Source organism: Apus apus, chromosome 1, assembly GCF_020740795.1.
Source record: "Apus apus isolate bApuApu2 chromosome 1, bApuApu2.pri.cur, whole genome shotgun sequence".
Taxonomy (NCBI): Eukaryota; Metazoa; Chordata; class Aves; order Apodiformes; family Apodidae; genus Apus; species Apus apus.
Window position 1 is genome coordinate 70,747,136 of NC_067282.1, and position 21,287 is coordinate 70,768,422.

General features: G+C 39.0%; 1 protein-coding gene across 2 annotated transcripts in view; it reads right to left on the reverse strand.

Moving 5' to 3' along the window:
* The window catches only part of GSK3B (glycogen synthase kinase 3 beta), a 153,717-nt gene that overhangs the window by 24,959 nt on the left and 107,471 nt on the right, over positions 1-21,287 (reverse strand). For both annotated transcript variants that reach the window (XM_051615268.1, XM_051615257.1), the window contains exons 7-8: positions 14,964-15,061; positions 4,538-4,633 (exon numbers count right to left, since the gene is read on the reverse strand). In XM_051615268.1, the coding sequence (XP_051471228.1) occupies positions 4,538-4,633; positions 14,964-15,061 (194 nt within the window). The remainder of the gene's footprint in view (positions 1-4,537; positions 4,634-14,963; positions 15,062-21,287) is intronic.

Sequence of the window (21,287 nt, forward strand, 5' to 3'; positions counted from 1 at the left end):
TCTATTTATCCATTTTACTGTTTGGTATTCTTCCTCAAACCTACAGTATGAGCAGTCACTTTGGAAGCATTACAAGCAAAACAGTCTGCTTAAAAACCAGGAGAGCAGGAGAAGGACATGATGAAGACATGAAACTGATTCTGAAGGGTGGAAAAACATGCTCATGAGAGAGACTACACTCTTTACATCCCATTCCCAGAGTGTGGGGAAGATGACAGGACCGCCTGTTACAACCACAGAGAAATTTAACATTTGAGGTAAAGTGACTAGTATGGCAAAATGTAAACAAAGAATATACACACAGAGAGGATACTCAGACTAAAATACTCGCTAAGTAATTTATAATATTAGCAGAAGTTATTTCATAATATAGGCATAAATACGGATCCTAAAGTCAATATCCAAAGCTACTCTATAATACAACCAACTATGTCTCTACGTGCTCAGCTACAGTTGCGTGTTCAGCTACAGCCAGGAGTGGCCAATTGCTTTGGAAGAGTGCCAGAAGGGATGAACAGAAGCCTGAACTTTTGTCTTAGACACCGCTTTCCTGTGCTGTAATAATTTGGCTTGAAGACGTGCACAGAAGAGTGCATGAACAGTGTAAGACATGAAGAAAAAAAAAAGGCATTTACAAAGTCAGGAGGGACCCTTCCCTAATCTGCTGCAGCTCCACTGTGATGGCCAAGTGCTGCAGAGAGAAGTTCTCATGTATTCATCCACAAGAGTGCACTGCGGAAGGGCAGAGATGTTAAAAACTGATCTAGACATGACAGCTTTTCTCTCTCTCCCTTCCACTATTAAACAAATGACTCCTGTCTTTGTCGATCTCAACACTGACTCGGAAATTATGATTCAGACACCAGCTAGCTATAGATTTGCCTATGATGGATGAAGTAATTATCTGAGCACACTCAAATTTATCTCACCAACTGTGTATTTAAGAAGTGCTTGCATGTGGAAACAATCTTGCAAGTATCTTCAGAACAGGATAAACAAAGGCAACTAAACTACAGCACACTGAAGAGATGCACTGTCCATTTTAAAAGAGCTGCCTACAGTGGAAACTGCTTCCACGTCTATACAATGGAGACAAGGCAGAGGTTATGATTTGACTGAAAAAAACAGCCTCTACTGATATAACCTGCTGTGTTGTTCTCCCATCACAAACCATGGGCATGCTTGCAGATAAGTCAGCTCACTACAATATCATTACCAGCAAGCATCTGAAGTAACCTTGGATAGGGAAAAAAAATCAAGCAAGTCTCTCACTCATGCAGAAGAGGCCTAAACTACATATACATGTTACATTTACCACAACCTTACTCAAATGAGATCATTTATTAGCTGGATGCAAGGGGCAAGGCAGGCCATCAGAGTTGGACATTTTTCATATTTCAGAAATAATTACAGCACAGTCTTTGTTTTTCATAACCCAAAGGATTTGAGATCTGAAGGTAGCATCTGAGTAATGCTTGAATGAAGGCCAGCTGTAATGGGGCCATGATAAGCAATGTCTATCTAACACAAGCTTATGAAGCATGTGCTTAGACCCTTCATCAGCCACCCCACTTCCCTGGCACCCTCCAAAAGGGCTGAAAGCATTAGAGAAAGCTAACAATCAAAGCTGAGCTTCAACAGCCCTGTGATGTACTATCTTGCACCTGGCATCAGATTTTCCTTTTGGTTTTCCAGTCACACTGTTTAAGTATAGATGAAGCTTACTAAGGGAAGAGAAACAAGTATAAAGATTAGTAGCAGAGATCAGACTGCACTTCCAAGGAGTAAGATGGCTCAAGCATTTGAGGTGGCTGAGAGACAGAAGGAAAGTTCTGACCTAGTAAAAGTAGCAGCAGCCAAGACCCCAGAAAGGTCTGTAACTTCCATTAAACGAGCTGATAAGCTAGAAAAAATGCACAGGTTTTCTGACCCAAGATAAACCAGAATACATGACTGTGCATCTAAAAGTCTGCCCTCTTTTTTTCTCACTGTATGAATCAGGCAAAAGATACTCCCAGCCCTGGAGAACCTTGTTTCTCTTACAACTTAATGCTACTTAGTCACAGACCAAGGGAGTAGAATGCATGTCCTTGAACACAAACTGTTAAGTGAAAATAAATGGAGGTCTGGATGAAAACAACAGCTACATTACCAAACTAAACACTCCTGTATTCTGAAGAGGAATCCCCCAGGAGTGAGAATGTCCCAGATCCCTCTTTGGGCAAGAAGGAGACAGAGGGGCAGAAGGCGTAAGTCTTGTTTTGGAAGAAAAGTTTAAGATTCCTGGGAAGTTCAGGTTCTCTTTTGCTAGCCAGGGACACACTGAACTCCCATCATCATCTGCATCACACACATAACTGGTAGAAAAACACATGCTTGGGCAACAGAGACCTGTATGGGAGGGAGAGGGGCCTCTGTGTATTTTATAAAGAGAAATTCTGGCTCTTAAGTGACAAAAGAATTTTAATGTCAAATTGTCAAAAGATTGAAACACCAGTCTGAGAACACAGTTTGCATTGAAAACTCACATTATTACCGCATCACAGAAAAATACTTTTAGTGTTAGCTTGAATTCTCTCCCAATATAAGAAAGACCCTTGATAATTTAACATTGTCTTCCTTCACATAATGAATTAATATCAACACTGTATTTGGATGAAGAATCATATAACCCAATTGTAATAAACTGGCTTAAATGCTATTTGACACCCAGCTAATGTCAGGTAGAGTTGTGTGTAGAATGACTGGAGAATGAGAGGCTATGCTGCAATCACAACTCTCCAAAACTAATTGTACCCTAATGGAAAATGCAGATTCGATCTTCCAAGAAGCTCCTCTCAATTCTTTATAATTGACTAGATTTAATTTGTGATCCTTTAGAATGACCAAAAAAACATTCATATAAATAAAAGGAAGTCTCAGTTTTTCCTTGAAGTTTTCTCTCTTTGCCAAAGATGTCTCTTGTGGTCTAAGAGACCATCAAGTACATACAGATGATCCTTCAGGCTATTCAAGCAGAAGACAAATTGTATAGCTAGCTTAGACACTTAACTCCATGTCCTACAGGACATCTCTGTGCTCCTACTCCATGGCATGCTAATTTAACCCTCTCTAATCCAAACATCTTCACTGCAGGAATTCAAATGCAACCCTAATAATCAGTGCTATAAGGCTTTTGGATTGATTTAGAAACTTATTCAGTCACTTATTAGTGACTTACTAAAAGTTATTTCTTGTGACTTTTACCATGATGCAATTCAAAACTCAAGAGAGCAACTCCCAGGGATTTAATTTACCTTAACTTTTTCTCCTGGTAACAAAGTATTAAAAAGCCTCACTGGATTTACTCACCTCTCATACTATAAATATATATACTATATATACTATATATACTCTCACTACTATAAATCACTTAGCCAACACACAAAAAGAAACTCCGATATGGAAACACACACCAGGGATTAGTGCAGAAAAAGAAGAATTAAAGTGGTGCATAACCCATTGGAGAACTCGTCACAAAGATAGTGACTTGCAATGCCTAGTCTGGCATATACCTATCAGGTATGTGGCCTGCTATCAATTAGCTCTAATTAGTTTATCCGAAGTTGCTGCCACTACAAAGAAAGACCATTTGGTCCAAAGAATCTGACCTGGACATTCGCTCAGCTAAGAATGCAACTCTTCCATGCATTTACATTATTTTCTTAGCAAAAGGAAACCTGAGACCTTAAGTTATGATTAGAATATACTGCAGCTATATCAGAGATTTCTCAAGCAGCAAAATGTTAACTACCCAGGCTTCAATTCCTTAATACTCAACATTTAACTTATTCCACATCCAAGAGGCTAATTAAATTACTGTTGCCCTATCCCAAGTCAAATATTCATCATTCCTTGACATATGGAAGACAGCTTGTGTGGCAATATATTTGTTTCAACGCTAGCAGTTTCCTGTTTGATCATGGAGGTTATAATATTGTCTGCATGCACTGCAATAGTGTCTCCTTGTGCAAGCTAGCTAACAAGATGTCTTAAGAAGTAACTTGAAGAAAAAAACCAAAAACAACACCTCAACAACACACCTACAGGAGTGCAAACATGGTAATATCTATGAGAGAACTAGTTAAGAAAGTGACTGTCAGCCCTCATTGTCACGTTATGCAATAGCATTACAAAAGTGTCACACACTTCACTGGAACACTTTTTCAGTATTAAGTGACTTCTGTGCACATCAATTTATAGCATATAGGTTTTAGATAAATTGTAATCTGCTATTGAACACACACCATTAAAAAAAAAAAGACAACAACAAAAAAAAGACAAAACACCTATAGTCAAACCTCAAAAAAACCAAACCAATAGATATTACAGTGCACTGCTCCACTACCTTCTTCTCCTTCTCTAAATCAAAAGTGACCAGGTCCCGGCTTAGTTATAGGCACACATTTTACACTGAAAACTACCAAGCCATTGAACAAACCAAATTCCTTGATTACTTTCAGCCCATATGTCTTGATTATTCAGTTCATAGACTCACCTTAGTCCATGGATGTGCCTTAATCTGGGGGAATTTGAATTCAGTATAGTTTGGATTCATTTCTCTAATTTGCTCCCTTGTAGGCGTTCCCAGAACCTAGAAAGGAGAGAGAAAAAAGGCAATTTTTTTTAGATATGTTTCATATGGTAATAAAAAGTGCAGTATAACCTATTGAGACAACTAAAGTCAATCTGTGTTACTAGTAGGTTAATATACTGTTGAAAACAAAAACCCAAAACTTTTGCAGAACCATTTATGTTGGAAGGGGCCACCTCCTGGGAGTTTCTGATCTCCTGATCTGGCAGGATCTGCTCGAGCAGGTTGCCCAAGATCATGTCCAGCTAGGTTTTTAGCATGTTCACAGAAGGAGACTTCACAACTTCTCTGGGCAACCTGCTCAAGTCTGTGACCATCCTCACAGCAAAAATGTGTTTTCTTACATTCAAATAAAGTTTCTTGTGTTTTACTTTGTGCTGTAGCCTCTTGTCCCATCAAAGTGCCTGGATGCTGTTGCTTTTCATTCCCAGCAGGCACTCATACACATTTATGAGACCCACCACTCCTGCCCCTCCCCACCCCGCCCTCCAAGCCTTCTCTCCTCCAGGCTGAACAGTCCCAGCTCTTGCAACCTCTCCTCCTGTGACAGATGGTCCAGACCCTTAATCATCTTTCTGGTCCTTGCTCCAACTTCAGAAGTCTCTTGCTAGCAATTCAGTTCATAAGTGAAGTCCAGTGTCAAAAATTTAATTATCTTCTACAGTTTTTCACAAAATTCAAGCATCTTTCTCAAACTTAGTGATACTTCAATGGGGAAGAGAGTTTGCTCTAATTAAGACTGCTATAAAAGAGCACTGCTGAACATATTCAGGGATTGCAGCTCCCTGCATATGGCTGATTAAGGATCAGACCAGTAGCACAGACTGCATTTTATGAGTCGTGAACAACAGCCCTCTAGCCCTCTGACAAGCTTAAAAGGTCAGGCAGTTATTGCTGATGGGAGCCACACAGAGTTCCCCCCATGATTAGAAACATGTGGATCTTGGTAGTGGTTTCTGGTGTCCCTCCCCCAGTATTTCCATGTAGAAGATAGATTTACTTTAAAACCTAACCTGGAAGCACCCAAAATGCACACCACCCCTGGTTTACCTGAATTAATTTATATTCCTCTTTCATAGAATTTGCATGATGTTGTTTATACATGCAAATTAGTAGATGCATAAGAAATAAAACACAATCATAGATGTATTTGAAGGAGTGGATAGATTTTTTTAAGGGATTCTGGAAATCCCTTTAGGGCATAAGCCAGACAATATGGCATTAGTGTTTTCTGTTCAGTTAGCATTAAGCTTAAGAGAACCACTGTCTTCTACCTATATATGAAAAACTGCAAAGCATGTTCAAGGAATCCCATTGTTTCCTGCTTGCATCCAGTTACTGGGTATCCATTTTTTCTCCCTTATGCTGAGCTCAGGTTCCTTCTGTAGTTTTGTAGTCATGCTACTCTCGCCCTGTCACAAATCTCCTCTATACAGATTAACCTAATGTTATTGCCTCATCTCATGAGACTGCACTGTAACCATCAGTGAATTTACCGTCACCATCAGGAAATTACACTAGTGTGTTCTAAAGAGACAGGTAAGGGGGTAGATGAGCAAGTATCACTGTTTAATTAATTTGTGCAACAGAGAAACTATGAGGTATTATGAAAGGAACTTGGTTTCTCTTTACTCTTCAAAATACTACCTGTACAACAAACTAAAATATTTATGGACAAAGCAGGCTTTTAGGTTAACAGCAGCAGCAGAGGAAATAAAACCCCACATCTTGTTCAGACAGTTGTTTCTTGCATAACAGATTTAACTGACAAGTTGTGCAAGAATGATCACATCACTCCTACCTTCCTATCACTAACTAGGATTTAAATCCCTGCTACCCAAAAGCCAAGGGTTACCTTCAGAGCTGACAAAAGCCTTCTTGGTGCCTGCCTGAAAACTCTGGGCTTTCAGGTGGTAGAGAAGAGGGTGTCTTACATTTTGCTCAAATTTCAAAGTAAAAGAAAAGTCAAAAGGAAAATGTGCCCTTTCCCTTCTGGTCTTCCAGCTGGCTCCCCCCAGAGCACTGGCCACCCAGCTGCCATACTGCAAAGCTTTGATGACCATTGATCTTAAAGCTTTCCAGTTCTAAGACATGAGGGGATCTCACACCTGCGAGTATTAATTTCATCCCGATAAAAGCAATTTTCAAAACCTTGGAATTTATTTTGATTAGTTAATTGAACTTCCTGAAAAATTATGGGTAACTTGTATTGCTCTCCCGTCATTTCTAAAGGCTAATTTTTCAGGCCTCCCTAGTAGAAACAGGAATTTTTCAAAAGCATGTTTACTTTCTTTATCATCCTCTTCCTCTAAAAATTCTTTTAATACTCCACCTAAGAAGAGGCAAAAAATATATATTTATTTTTAATATATTCAGCCAAAATTCAGCAAACTGGCTCAGTTCCAAAGGCTACTCAGAACAGGAGACTACACAGTGCAAAAAACTTTATTCATGGACTGCCTATAGCATTAGAGAGAATTCAGATAAGACAAGCAAGGGCAATTTCATGGAAGGACCCATGGACAATATCTATCCATACATTTCACTGAAGACACAGCTGTTACTCCATATGATGGAAGGGAGCAACTCCAAAGCTCAAGCACAGGCATCTAAGCAACAGCTCCTAAGGTCTCATGAATGCTTATAAAAGAAGGTACTGAAGAGGCACAGTACTAGCTGAAAGAAGGGATGGGCCTGACCTTTCAGTTACATAGCAGCCTTTGACACACAAAATAACTGTACAAAAGTAAAAGTGACTTATATTAGCTGCTCAGTGTATTTACTTCGTTCTCTCTGGATTGTAAAGCCAAATTGTGCTTTTAATTTGTCCTTAAGGCAGATCAAAGGAAAAAAGAGGAAAGAAAATTATATAGGAAGAAGAATGGAAGCTTTGAAGACTATGTCAAACTCAAATTACAATCCAGAAGAAAAGTGTGGAACGAATAAAGTGATAAGCTACAAAATTGTGCCAGCACCTGTCACATCTGAAGAGCTCCTGTAGTGGACCTCTCTCCCTACCACCATGCACCAACACTGTTTGCTACATGATTTTGAAATTGTACCTCAGTGACTCACACTGAGCTTTCAGTAGATTAGGAATACATTCAAGTAACCTTGGTGAGTAACAGAAATCATTTAAGTGATTGCAAAAATTGGGCAAACCTCTCCTTTGAAACAAAATCATGAATGTGACAGCTCCTTCTGTTTGAAATGCAACAGAAAAGCATAATTATTTTGTGCATTTTTGGCAGAATTACTCCATAAAACAAGCAGCTCTTGCTATATCAAGTCTGAAAATACTATGAAGCAGACGTTCCTTGGAAAGAGGTTTCAAAGAATCACATAATGGTTGAGGTTAGAAGGGCCTTTGGAAGTAATCTGCTCCCCTGCACAAGCATAGCCAGCCAGAGTTGGTTGCCCAAGACCATGTTCAGATGGCTCCTGAGTATCTCCAAGGATAAGACTCCACAACCTCTCTGGGCAACCCATTCCAGTGTTTGACCATCATCACAATAAAAATCATTTGCTTGTGTTCAGACTGAATTTTGTGTTTTAATTTGTGCCCACTGCCTCTTGTCCTGTCACGCCACGCCAAAGAAATGAGCCTGTCTCCCTCTTACACCTTCCCTTCAGGTATTTCTGTACACCGGTGAGATCCCACCAGATCTTGCAAAGGTCAGAGAGATTTTAAGAAATACAGTGTCCAATACTGAATTATTCAGGTCCATGCAGATGAACACAAACTATTCTACTTCTTGGGGACAGTCTTATGAAGCTGATATTGTCAAGGAATAAGTTGGGTTTTTTTTATTGTGCACGTTTAAAAAAACCGAAACAACAAAACCAATAAGAACCAAACCAGAGTTAAGTACTATAATAATAAAAATGTACTTGTCTGATGGAATCAACTGCATCTGGAATGAAGACTAAATTTCTGAATGAATTAAAAGGGTCTACATGGATCTACAAGGGATCTCTCTGCAATTGAAGACAACAGGTCAACCAGTCTTGCTTTTTATTCCTGATTGTCATCATCATCTCTTAGATACAAATAAACAAACATTATCTACAAAGATTAACTAAAGGATACACTTGCTGAGAAGATAGACACTGCTTTGATTCTCTTAAGAAAAAAACCTGAACCGGTTTCACTAGTATTTTCTGGAAAATTTTTCCTTGACATTAATCTGTAATACACTAAGCTCCCCAAATAATTTCTATTCGAGGAACACAGTTCATGAAGGTAGGGTAACAGTATATATTTCAGTCAATCAAATAAAAGCTACAGGCTCCCAATAGCGTAATTCTTACCAAACAAGAGGAGCTACATGAACCTGGAATAAGCCCTGAATTTTATTACAAATTTCATAGTTTTTCATTTTATGTTGTTGCAATCAAATTTTCATAGGAGAAAGAGGACTGATATTCAGCTCCAAAAGACACCTTAGTAACAGCCCAGTACTAAGGACAGCTGCTGCCCACACCTGGCTTCACTGAGCAAAATTATGCTGAGTTATTTATGAACAAACTCACACTGCTGCAACATCAGAGCAAGAGGAAGCCTCTCAATAACCCCCAGGGGAATAAAGGTCCTTTCTGACAACCATTGATACTGCCAAATGTTTGCCAAAATATAAAAATAAGTTAAAAAACTTAGGGGACACTTATGGTTCAGAAGTTCTGGCTGGTAACCACTGAACTAGAGACAGGAAAAGGTAGTTATTTAAAACAGAAGTCTCTAGAAAGCCATGGTTGCAGTGGCATAGTGACCTTGTCTGGGAAAACGATGCAAGTTTAAATGAAAATGTGCTCCAGAAAGTCTGGTGTGTATAGCTTACCAGATGGCATAATTAATATTTCTGCAAACATGCCTGCATCTCTTCAGAAAGTTGTGCCAAATAGTTATTTAAAAAAATTCACAGTGTGGGCATCTCAAGCAGTAAACATGGGGCAGCTTTGGAATAGTACTTCAAGAGGTCTGTGGTGGAAAATAAAATAAATTTACCCATTCAATATACAGTTTCTTTCAAAAATACTCCCTTGTCAAACAAAATGAAAGCCAACTAAATATAGAGATCTCTTCTATTCACAAACATGAGAGCAGCTACATGCCAGGAAGAGGGAGAAACCCATTGTCACCACTGTCATAAATATAATTGCTCATCAAGGTTTTTACAGTGCCTGCCTGCAAGCACTGGAAGTGATGAATTACGTGAGGCACAGAAACAGCCATGTTGTGATGTGGAGGGACATCAGGGGAAAAAAATGCCAGGAGACTTCCCTTAGGGGTAAGGAGAGAGGACCCATGTGAAAGCACGTGTCAGACGCAGGCAGGTCCTCAGAGCAGGACCATATCCAATAAAATAAAACACGCTCTCCTACTGCTTATTCTACCGGAAGAGATGGCTCCTCTCTTCGCATTTACTACTGCAATTGAATTTATTTTATTTCAAAAACTGAGCCCAAAATAGTACCTTGACATTTGAGCATGAGCCATATATTATAATTGCAGTCTATACTTAGCATTCAGCTCAATAAAACTGTCAGAGACCTAAAAGTTACACATGGATAGGATTCCTGATACTATTGAGTTTGTCTTTTAATGTATTTTGTCCCCTTGCTCCTGCTAACTCAGAGGGCTACAGGAAGATAATTTTATTATTTCTCCTAAATTACAACAAAATGCCAGTTTTACTGCAAGGAACAGCAGCGCAGTCCAGCAGGAATCCAAAAACCCTGAACAAACAAACCCAACCCTTTCCTGTAGTTTTCACAAGTTGGTTGATGCATTTCATACTCTAGATTGCAGCATATGGAAAAAAAAAAATTCTGGTAAATACAACACAGATGGACAGATGCTGCCTTCCCCGTGTCCCAGGGCTGCTCTGACAATTATTGCTGCTGCATTCTTCTGATAAAATTATTTTTTTTCCTCCATTTTTGAGGGGAGTAGGGGGAAGGTACTAATCACAAGATAATTATTACCTTAAAAACAAACCCATTACGCTTCTGAGATTCTCCTTTTGCAAGTGGAATAAAGAGTAACTGCTGTCTTTGGGAACTGTGGTTGAAGATGTTTTAGTTTTGGGGGAGGGGGAGAAAACCCAGCCAGTTTTCCCTTGATGGTTTTGGGGTGCTGCAGAGCTGGTGGAGAAGCAGGGATCCTCCACCACCCATGCTGTCGCAGGGGCACAGCAGTCCCACAGACAATGCTGCTGCACCTCAGGCCATCACACAAGGATTTATGGAGGAGTCCGCCCTCACTGAACTTCAAAAAAAAAATCCCTCGTGGTCTGAAAGCTCCTTCTTTTGAGCTGTATCTAGCTGTATCCCACTTGCACAGTGGATTTTAAATAGGGAAGTGGCAACTGCAACTCTCTTGGGTTCCAGGAAGGAGTGGAGGTTTCACCCTTCCACCAAGGACAGGACTATATGACTGCTCTCTGAACTGTAATACTTGCTCATATGCAATTCCTTTATGTGACCACTGATGAAACCTGCACTGCCACTGTGCCTGCTTCAGAAACTGAGCACACTTCTGAAGGAGATGTCACTTGAAAGCCAGTAGGGGCATGAATTTTAATGAATATATCAGCTTACTCAGTCGAGATATTCCCAGCGATGGGATAACCTAATGTTTGAAATAGCTAGCAAAGAGCTAAAAATAAGGACGAATAGTCACCATTCAAGATCAAACTTTGGAAAAGCACAGCACGTGATTTGTCTTCTGTAGTAGTGTAAGTATTCAAGAGGAATGTTATTTGGGTTAAATTATTTCTTCAGATGGAGCTCCAAGACAGCATTTCTCTGTATTGAATATCATTTTTGTCAGGGCTAAGTGACAAAGATCTCCCTCCTTCAGCCAGACTGAGAACATCTGGAAAGGCTGTCTTTAAAGAAACAGGAAGAAGGGAAAAAGAAGCTAAAAAGGGCTGTTTTGATTTACACAAACATGATGCTGTGGGTCTGGAGGGGCACAGTTTTTTACAGCAGTTTTGCCAATATGCAACAGGCCTGGAGAAACTCCAAGTGCAACCAGATAGAGAACATCTTGCAAGACTGCTTTGAAATGAAACTAAGTGAAGACTGCTGAAAGTAAATAAAAATCTAACAAAAGTAAAAAATTGCTTCTGATGCAGCAAGGGACTAAGGATGTCAGGCATGCAGCTACTGAGGGGATGTAATAAAAAGCTGTGAAAGAAAGGAGGACAAGTTTAATGTCATTATCCAGCCTAATGCAAAAACTTCACAGCCAAGTGTAGCATTCAATTGCTGTGTTGTGAAATGAACTCTGAATAATCAAAGCTGAGTAAGCAACTGAAGAGCAAACTAAAAAAATTGACTTGGGTCAAAAAATGCTACAAGAGTCATTGTGACTCAGTCACCTGGAATTGATAGAACGAGCAGAAGAGTTTCTAAGTCGACCTCTCTTGCAACAGAATCAAGTTAAATTTAAGGTATGAAAGTTAGATGCATTTCCAAATGTGTGGATAAATTATTTTTTTAACTATAGCCCTTTTTGGGAATTTAAAATACAAAATTTTCTCCAGCCCCTGAGTTTCAGACATATAGTTCCAAGGAAGCTATCTGAAAAGCAGGAACTCCAAGACAATCAAACAGCAGCTCACAGGTCCCAACCTGCAACTGTCTACAAAGCTCACTGCCATTCTACAAGTGGCAGGCCCCACGGCTCTGCTTCTCCTACAGCCAATCTGTGTTACAATAAAAGCTTGAAATAGTAATATTCCATGGCAACAAATGGAAGAGTTGGATACCATATGTAGGAATAATTTAAAAATTAACTGTATTCTAAATGAAATCTTACACAATCTAATGTTTTAGATGTTGTGCCCAAGACTTAACATTTCTGGTAATTTTTATGCTGCAGAATTGCCAGTGTCTTCAGCTGTATTGAGGCTGCAAAACCAAAGCTCGCTCAATAAACCTTTCAAATCCAAGTCGAATTTAAGCATCATTCTAGCAGCGGAGAAGAGCAGAATGCTTCACAGCTTCTTTGCAGATTTGAAAAACAAGTCTGCTCAATTTGACTATTAGTTACTTTTAAGGAATATGTAGTAGATGAGACAGATCCCTGCCAAGAGCTGTCAGAACAGAAAATTGAGGCTCTCACTTTCTCCTTTTTACTCATTCTCAAAAGGAAAAAATACTTGAAATCTGAGGTGAACATGCTGTTCTCCCTCCACTCCAACTATAAGAATTACTTGGTGGGTATGGCATCACAAGAGAAGCACCTAATTTCCCAGTTCATGCATTTTCCTGGACAATTTCTCATAGCTCTTGATTTCTAAATGCAATATTCTCAATTATAACCCTCTCTGTATGTTCACGTTAGCCTTCTGCTAGGGTTTTTCTGAATAGTTTATATAAAATTTCACGATACAAGATTTGGTAGACAAGGCCATTGAAGAACAGCCCACTGTTGCAGAGCATTTTCTCTTCTTATGTTGCCTTAAGAATACATGCTGTCTGAGTAACAAATATACAGGCAGAAAAGTATTCATGCCACCAATCCATTTGGGCTCACATCTTCCATTATACTTCCTTAACAATTCAGTGAACATCCTTTACTACTGCAAGATTTACAGCATTTGTTCTCTTACACTTTCCTTAAACATACTGCCTTGGTACTGTAACCTTTTAATTGAATCGACCACGCTTACTATAAAATTGAGTCATCTTTGCATTTAAGTAAATACGCATGAGAGGCTACATATCTAGCAGAAGGTGAAAAAACTCCAGATGATCATTCAGTATCCCGCTTTCTACATGTAAAGAAGTTATTCAGAAACTTGCATCTGTGGAGGTGAAAATCATGATCTCAAGTTGTAATTTATTGAAATCCAAGCCTCGACACTGGGTACTCCTTCAGTTGAAATGAGAAATGACACTAGTTTGCCAGTACTATGTATTTAGCTATGAATTGGTCAATAAAAAGTTATCACCACCACTTAAGGCAATGGCATTTAAAGAAACCACAGGTGGTACACAGGCAATCAGCAATTTTATTTAAGTACTCCTCTGCTTCAATACAAGTTAACTCAAGCGTATACAATGCAAAATCATCACAATAAGAGCACATACATGCTATAAAATTGCTAGTTTGCACATTTACTTCCTATGCCACAGAAATGAAAAGGTCCAACTGATAACAGCTTCTTGCAAACTTTGAACCAAACCAGATTCCCTGCTTGGAAAGCATGTCAATAATGAGAGGACATCTATTTCCTGCTTATTTTTCTTCCACATTGTTAAAGTCAAAGCAATGGTACGGCAGAGCACTTTGGTTTTGCTGATAAGGCATTTCTACTCTCAGATTTCTGACTGAGCCACAGAAGGACGATTGTCATGGTGGTATAAACAGTTGTATTTATAAAAACTCATCAGATGTAGTTTCTCAGGGTTGCAGATATTAATCAGGAAACAGAACAAGACTTCTTGAAAACATCCAAAGGCAAATGCACAAACTTCTGCCGAACTCTGGCCATCTACAGTGGTCACAAGGACCACTTCACAACTCACAAAACGAGCGCAGCAGGGAACAGCACACCGCTCCAAGACACTTCTTAAAAGAATAAAACTTGTGCCATCATCAGCAACTCTCCTTTTCCACTGGTGTTTCTTATATAAACTGACCCAACTTGAACATGCTGAGCTTCATGTCCCTAATTTGAGAATCACAGAGTATACATAGCTTACCAAACGAAATCAATCAAGATGTATTTGAAAATAAATTATACATAAATGTTATGTATTCTGAAATATTAGGTCTTTTTCAATTGAAAAACAAGACTCTTCAGGTGAAAGGTATCTTTGCCCTACATTTCCTGATTCTTCATCTGCAAAAAGGAGTGCCCTTTCTCACCCTTCACCTCAAATTGCTAGAGGGAAGGAAGAATAGAAGAATTCTACATATGTGAAGAATCTGGTTCAAGGAAATTTAATAACACTGTTTTCAAAGCCAAGTACTAATTGCATGCAACAAAGGAAAAGGTGCCAGATTCTTCAAGAATGAGAATCATACATTAATAAACATTGGCTCAGTATTCTGAGCACACTGGAAGTGCAATCCTTCAAGAGGGGGGGAAAAAACCTCTATATAATTAAAATATTATATATCACTATGCATGGCTGCAAGAGGGGCATAAAGATAATAAAGGTCTCAAAAAAGCTCAGTAAGTGTTTTCAAACACAGTTTACAAGCAACACCCTGTACAATGGTGACAGAATATATATGTTAATAAGGTTATAACAAGGCATGTTTTAATTCCCAAAGAACAGTGTAGTCAAAAAATAACTTTAAATTCCATACCTTGATTATTTCCACCAACTGATCCACACCACTGTCACCTGGAAAGATTGGTTGTCCTAGTAACAGTTCAGCCAATACACAGCCTGCTGACCACACATCTGAAAAGCAGAAAGTGGAAGACAGGGAAAGGCATTAGTAAAAAGCATGCATTAGGCCATTTATATAAAACTAGCTGTTTTAAGCTATCTACTTTGTTCTTTGCTATGTTTAATACTGTATATAACACAACTAAAGAAAACACATATCTGGCATAACGCAATGGAGGGCAGACAGCCTTAGGAAATCAAACCATGAGACAATAACTGTAAAATAATGTTAAATGCCATATTACATAGACATGTAGGTAAAAGACCAGAGAACACTTGTCATCTGAAAATTAATAATTTCCCCAAATCCTGTGTTGTTTTAAAATCACACTGATAATGCACTGATTCATAGTTATCATCTACCACAACAGCTGATGTTTTTACCGTTTCTGAATGTTTAATTGACTCAATTTTTCATCCATATATTGAAAGCATATATACACGAGCAGATGAACCAGTACAGCAAGTATTATTTGTATCTCACAGTAGATGATGATTAAAGGATTCTGGAGACAGACTCTCAACTCACATCAAGACCTAATCCTTACTCCAATTCCATCTGCAAGCTTGGCTAGACAACAGAACTCCAAGTCATAGGTCAGGTCAACAGCATCCAGCAAAGAAGCCATCAACTAATTTTCACACATACACCAAAAGTCCCAAGTTGTAGCTTGTAGCTACTCCTCTACAATCCTATAAAGAAAATTTTCATAATCTATTACAGGTGTATCTTCTTACATGTAAATAAGACAATTCAATACTACAACAGCAACTTAAGAATGTATCTGAGTGTACTACAGAATATAGCATTTTATTTTTGAAATGTAGTTAATTTGAATCTAACAAAGCAAATGAAGTAAACACTCCACAGCAGATGTTTGTGAGAATCTGCTGTAACTGCACACCAAATACTGAAGCCTAAGCTGCTCAACACACAAGTTTTGCACCTAAGTGCAGAGACAACTTTCTCAAAAAAAAATGGATTGACTGTAAGATTTCTAGAAAGGCATCATTTGTTCCATGTGTATCTGAAACCTTACACTGAAGTCTAACCTCAAACAAGCAATCAGTAAAGATTTGTTAACGCCTGAAACTCTATAATGCTGCAAAAGGGAAAAGAACAAAAACAGCCCCCTCCACCCATCTTTCTTCGAACTCTTGCCTACTTTTATGGGACAACCTTCACCTGCAAAATAACAGTAGCACCACCACAACTGAAAATGCAGATAATTTCTCGTCTGAAGAATGTTCCAACGCAAAGTTATCTACACTACAACAGAGATCCTTTAATGCCTTGATGTACTTAAACTATACCATTGGGAAGCAGGATACACAAAATGCTGCAGCCAGTGATGGTTAAAGGTTTGTGTAAGGAGAACCTCTCTGACAAACCTCTAAGCAGTCTGTTATCACTTGGTCACAACCACTAGAGACTGATGCAAAGAATAATTCCAAAAAGCCTTTCATGATTTCAAGATTGATAACAAAATAACCTGCAAGTTAGAATAGGCTTTTCCTTCCCCCATTTCTAAATGAGAGGGGCTCTGCAAAGATACTTCCCCCTCTTCTCAAGACAGACATGGTTCCATTCAAACTAACACACAGCAGACAAAAAGCACTGCTCATTACTGCAGCTTTCAAAATCAGCTGAATGATTTTGAAAGTCAAATGGATGCATTTTTATGTAATGCTTTACCACAAACATCACATCAGGGTTTATCCTAAAAAGTAACTACTTAAAATATCAACAGCAACCTGAAGTAATCTGAAGTTTGAGTCTTGAATTCCAACAAGCAAATAAACCAGGTTACACTTTTTGATCTTTTAGTCCTATTGAACAAAAGCTGATATGGCCACCTAAGTGCTAAGATCTCTTTTGGGCAGCAAATGAAGGTGGCATTACATGAAGAACATTAATTGCATCAGACTGCTAATCAACATCTCTCTGATAGCTTCTGCTGTTGGACCAACACATACCAAAAAATTACGTAAACAATCACTTTTAATGTCATCTCATACACACTAGGTTTATAGGAAATTACACAACAGTTCAACAGATAGCACAGACTTCTTCAGAAGTATTGAAGAAAGATGAAATGTCCTAAGCAGAGAACTGTAACTGTAAAAAGTGTACATAAACATTGAAGAGTTTTGAAAAAGCCAAGTCCTTTACACCAAGCGTACAAAACAAGTGGTACTCCAAAGCTGTAATAATTATTTACAACTGCAATGCTTATTTTAGACTGAAAAAGAAACATTTATTGGAAGGAAAAGTATTTGACAGAACATACACAAACCCAAAGCACACATGACAGTAAGTCAGCATTCACAACTCACTTCCTTTTAAAATTTTGAAACTACGTTAGCATGATTTTTTTCAAATTTGACTGTGGCTTTTAAAAACTGTTTTAAATAACCTTATGGTCTGGCTACCCAATGCAGTTGGCACTGTTGGTATTGTTTTATCCTTTTCCAGTCTCCCTAAATGCCTTTGCATTCCATTAGCCAATTTTGGACAAGCCTGAAAGGCCTAAGTCTCAAATCCATTGCAGAAGTTTTGTAAAAACAGTGGGGAGAGCATGCATCAGTGTTGGTGTTGAGGACAGGATGGCTCAGTCCCTGCAGGACACACAGGCCTAGCCCCAACCTTGCCAAACTGTGGCTGCAAACAAGCCAGGGGATGTGCAGGTCCTTGCTCAAGGAAGAAGGTCAAACAAAACTAGTAGAGAGTATGTGAAAGAGTTGAGGCATTGCAGGGGGACAGAGGACAAAAAAGGCTGCAGGGACATGATGAAATAGCTGGGTAAGTCTAAGGAATACTTGTGGTATTTGTGATGGGTTTAATCCATAAAACATAACAAATACATCAGAAACCTACGTAGTTGTTTCCTCATGCAGTGAAATCTTCCAAAACAGGTGATTTAAGGCCTTATTAAAAGTCTGTATAGTTCTTCTTTATTTTATTTGCTAGCACTTTTAACATGCACTTTTAATCCCAACTTTTTTCCAGGAGTGTAATTTCACTGACTTTCAAATTAGGACTTGGGCAGTGTTCCCTGGGCAAGGAAGTGAACAAACCCTTGAAGCACCCTCAACAAAAGCCAGAGGGCAGAGGCTAACTTCAGCTTCTCCAAGCAGGGATGGAAAGAAAACACCATTTACATAGGTGTTTATACAACTCTGGTGAGCTATGTACAATATGTAAGAAACCCAGAAATTTCAGCTCTGCTGAAATTTGATGGAATTTATGCCATCAACTTTTAACAGGACTAAAATTTGGCTCAATGATGGCTTGTTCTGTGTTGGTTTTGTTTTGGTATTTTTCCCTTTGAACCTGGAGTTTTAAATTTTATCTTCCAAATTTGGATGGTAACATTTTTCCCAAGCCTGAAGTAAACAATGTAGTGAATTCTATGTTCAACGACATGCCACTTGAGAGAAGAGATAAGGCAGTTAGTACTAGTTTTGGATAGCTCTTTCCAAGGCTATTTTCTGCCTCAGCACAGTCACAACTAACTACTATAGTTTAATAATCCTTCAGAACAAGTTTGTGGTGTAACTACCTGCTCCCATGGGAGGAGCATTTTCTGAACTATTTTTAATATGTGAAATTTAATTAAGACAAAATATTCACATGCTTTAAACTAGTTAATAAACAAAGAGCCTTAACCGGAAAAACAAAGGTGGCAACACATTATCTTTATGCCAAGCTACTTGGGACAAAGTGAAATTTTACAAGAAAATACTGAAAGCTACATATTTTATATAGAAAAAAGTATGCAAAAAGCCACTTGCTTCAAATGTTTGGTGAAATGTAACCTAAACAATATGGACAATAAATAAAACAGCCAGCCAAAAGCAACCTTCAAATAAGATTACTTCAGTTTGCTTTCACAGATTATAATGGTAGCAAATGCTGCATCTTTCCTAAACTTAAGAACACTTAAATACCATTATCACTTTACCTGCACTAAGCAAAGCCCATAAAAATTCATATAGCCTCTTATACGGTGAACTTTTCTTAAATTGAGTTTCTATTATTTTACTGATCTTCACAATTGTTAGCTGAACATTAACTTGTCTAATAATATAATCTGTATAATTCACTTGCTTTTGAATGCCATTCCAGCATTAAAGGTAAGAAAAGGAAAATATCTCTACTTCAAGAAGAGGTATCCAGCAGGACAACCTGTAAAATACACTCCTTAGCTTTAGGTCTACTAGTGGCAATGGCCATTTCCAGTTACTTGTGACAGAATTACCTATACACTGATTTAATTTTTGTGATCACAAGCTCTGCCTTTCCAATCTGAGCAGCTGGCCCTCTTCTCAGCATGAGCACCATTCATTGTATTATGCTCCAGCTCCTCTAACTACTTATTTGAAGGAAGTGGAGGGGGGGGGGGAAGTAAAAAAAAAGTTCAGCCTGCTCTCATCCCTCTATTTCAAATTAAGACCTTCCCTTTATCTGACACTTTATGGGGCATGTTTGCTTTCTACAGTTTCTTGCCCTGCCCCCCCAGCCCAGCTATCTATCTCTGCATCACTATCCCTTGCTCTTGATTGATTTCCTCTGGAAACAAACTAGCAGTGAAGAAACCAGAAGCCAGAAAGGCAGCCTTAGGAAGTCGTAAAATCAGCAGCTTCTAGTTGCCAAATGCCAGAGCACAAAGTGCTCTTCATTGCTGCCTGTTTGGAACACTTTTGGGGGTGTCAAAACTAGAGCAAAATTTTGGATTATGGATACACATGCTATGTCAGTGCAGGTTTACGGATCAAGCCACCACAGGTGCACAGATTACGGAGACAGAATAAGGCTGAAACCTGAAAACATCTGGAAAGCCATGCTTGTCACAGCACTTGGAACAAAAGTTAAGCACCTGTATTTCTGCAATGAGGAGATGAAACTGCAATTGCAATGACAGAATAGTTCAGAAAATTAATTCCTGTGCTTATTTTCAACATTGGAAGTTCCATCTGAGATCAGAGGCAAATACATTTCACTGTTTGGTAACAGGCTTGGGACACACCTTGTGATGGTTCTTCCGCAAGAAGCCCTGAGACAGCCTAAATATACATGCCTCCAGAGGAGCTTCTGCTCCAGATTGCTGAGGTAAAATATTCTCTCCCTCCATTTTAGTGCTTGCTAGGAAAGTGAATGAATAACTTCATGATATTTATTTTTGGACACCCCAGGAGAAGCCAGTAATACAGCCACATAGATCAGTCTTTCCCTGGAAGTAGCTATAAATGTTCCCTCTGGAACACTCTCAACTCCTGCCAGTCCAGCGATACAGAAAAGGTGCAGAGACCAGCAGACCCCTGTTATCAGACGTACCCGCACCTTCTGGTGGGCCCCATCAGCTAACCTAGTAAAAAGATATATGTTGTGGGGGTAGACCTTAACTGCACAGCTTCTTTTTATATGAAAGGATCATTTGGCAACAGAAACATCTGCACCCATCCCAGCTCCAGTGCCTATGTTTGTCCCTGGATGTGGCAGGGGAATGTGGGCAGCCATCCCACATTTTTTCAGTGGGCAGCAGCACTCATATGACCAGTGCAGCCAGCTGCATGGCAGCAACATTCTCTGGGATGGCACAGCACACACAGACCTTCAAGGAAGAAGATACAGCCAAAATGCTGTCAAAGGACAGCTGAAGGGCTTGGTTTTGGGGAAAAAAACCCCAAAAACACAAAAACAAGAAAACAACAACAAAAAAACCCCAACAAACAAAAAAGAAGCACCAGAAACTCCTGCAAATTGGCTGCAGGAACAAAACTACATGCCATCCCCAGCAAGCCTTAGGGACATGCACACACTTGTAGAATTCACAGTCAAAGGTGCACAAAGGCTTAAATTGTACAAGTATGAAGGCACCCAAGAGATGTGAATGCTTGTGTGTGACCACTGAAAAATCCTTTACATTTGTAACGCAGGTGGATGATGCAGCTATTGTAGGCTTGAATTTGTAGCTATTTGGCAACAGGGATTATTTTAAAACTTGAACAGGTAACTTCCCAGCTTATTATTTTAACAATAGACCCATGTCTCCTGGATGACACACACAGAGGCTTTAAGTACAGTAAATGTGTTTCAATTCTAATTTTACTATCATACATATTTATATACAGCACTAATACAGCACTTTACAAAAGTGCAGCAAACACTTGTAACCCTTGAGTTGTTTTTAAAGGGATCTTTTGGGTTAGAATTTCAGTCATGCACTTTGAAATA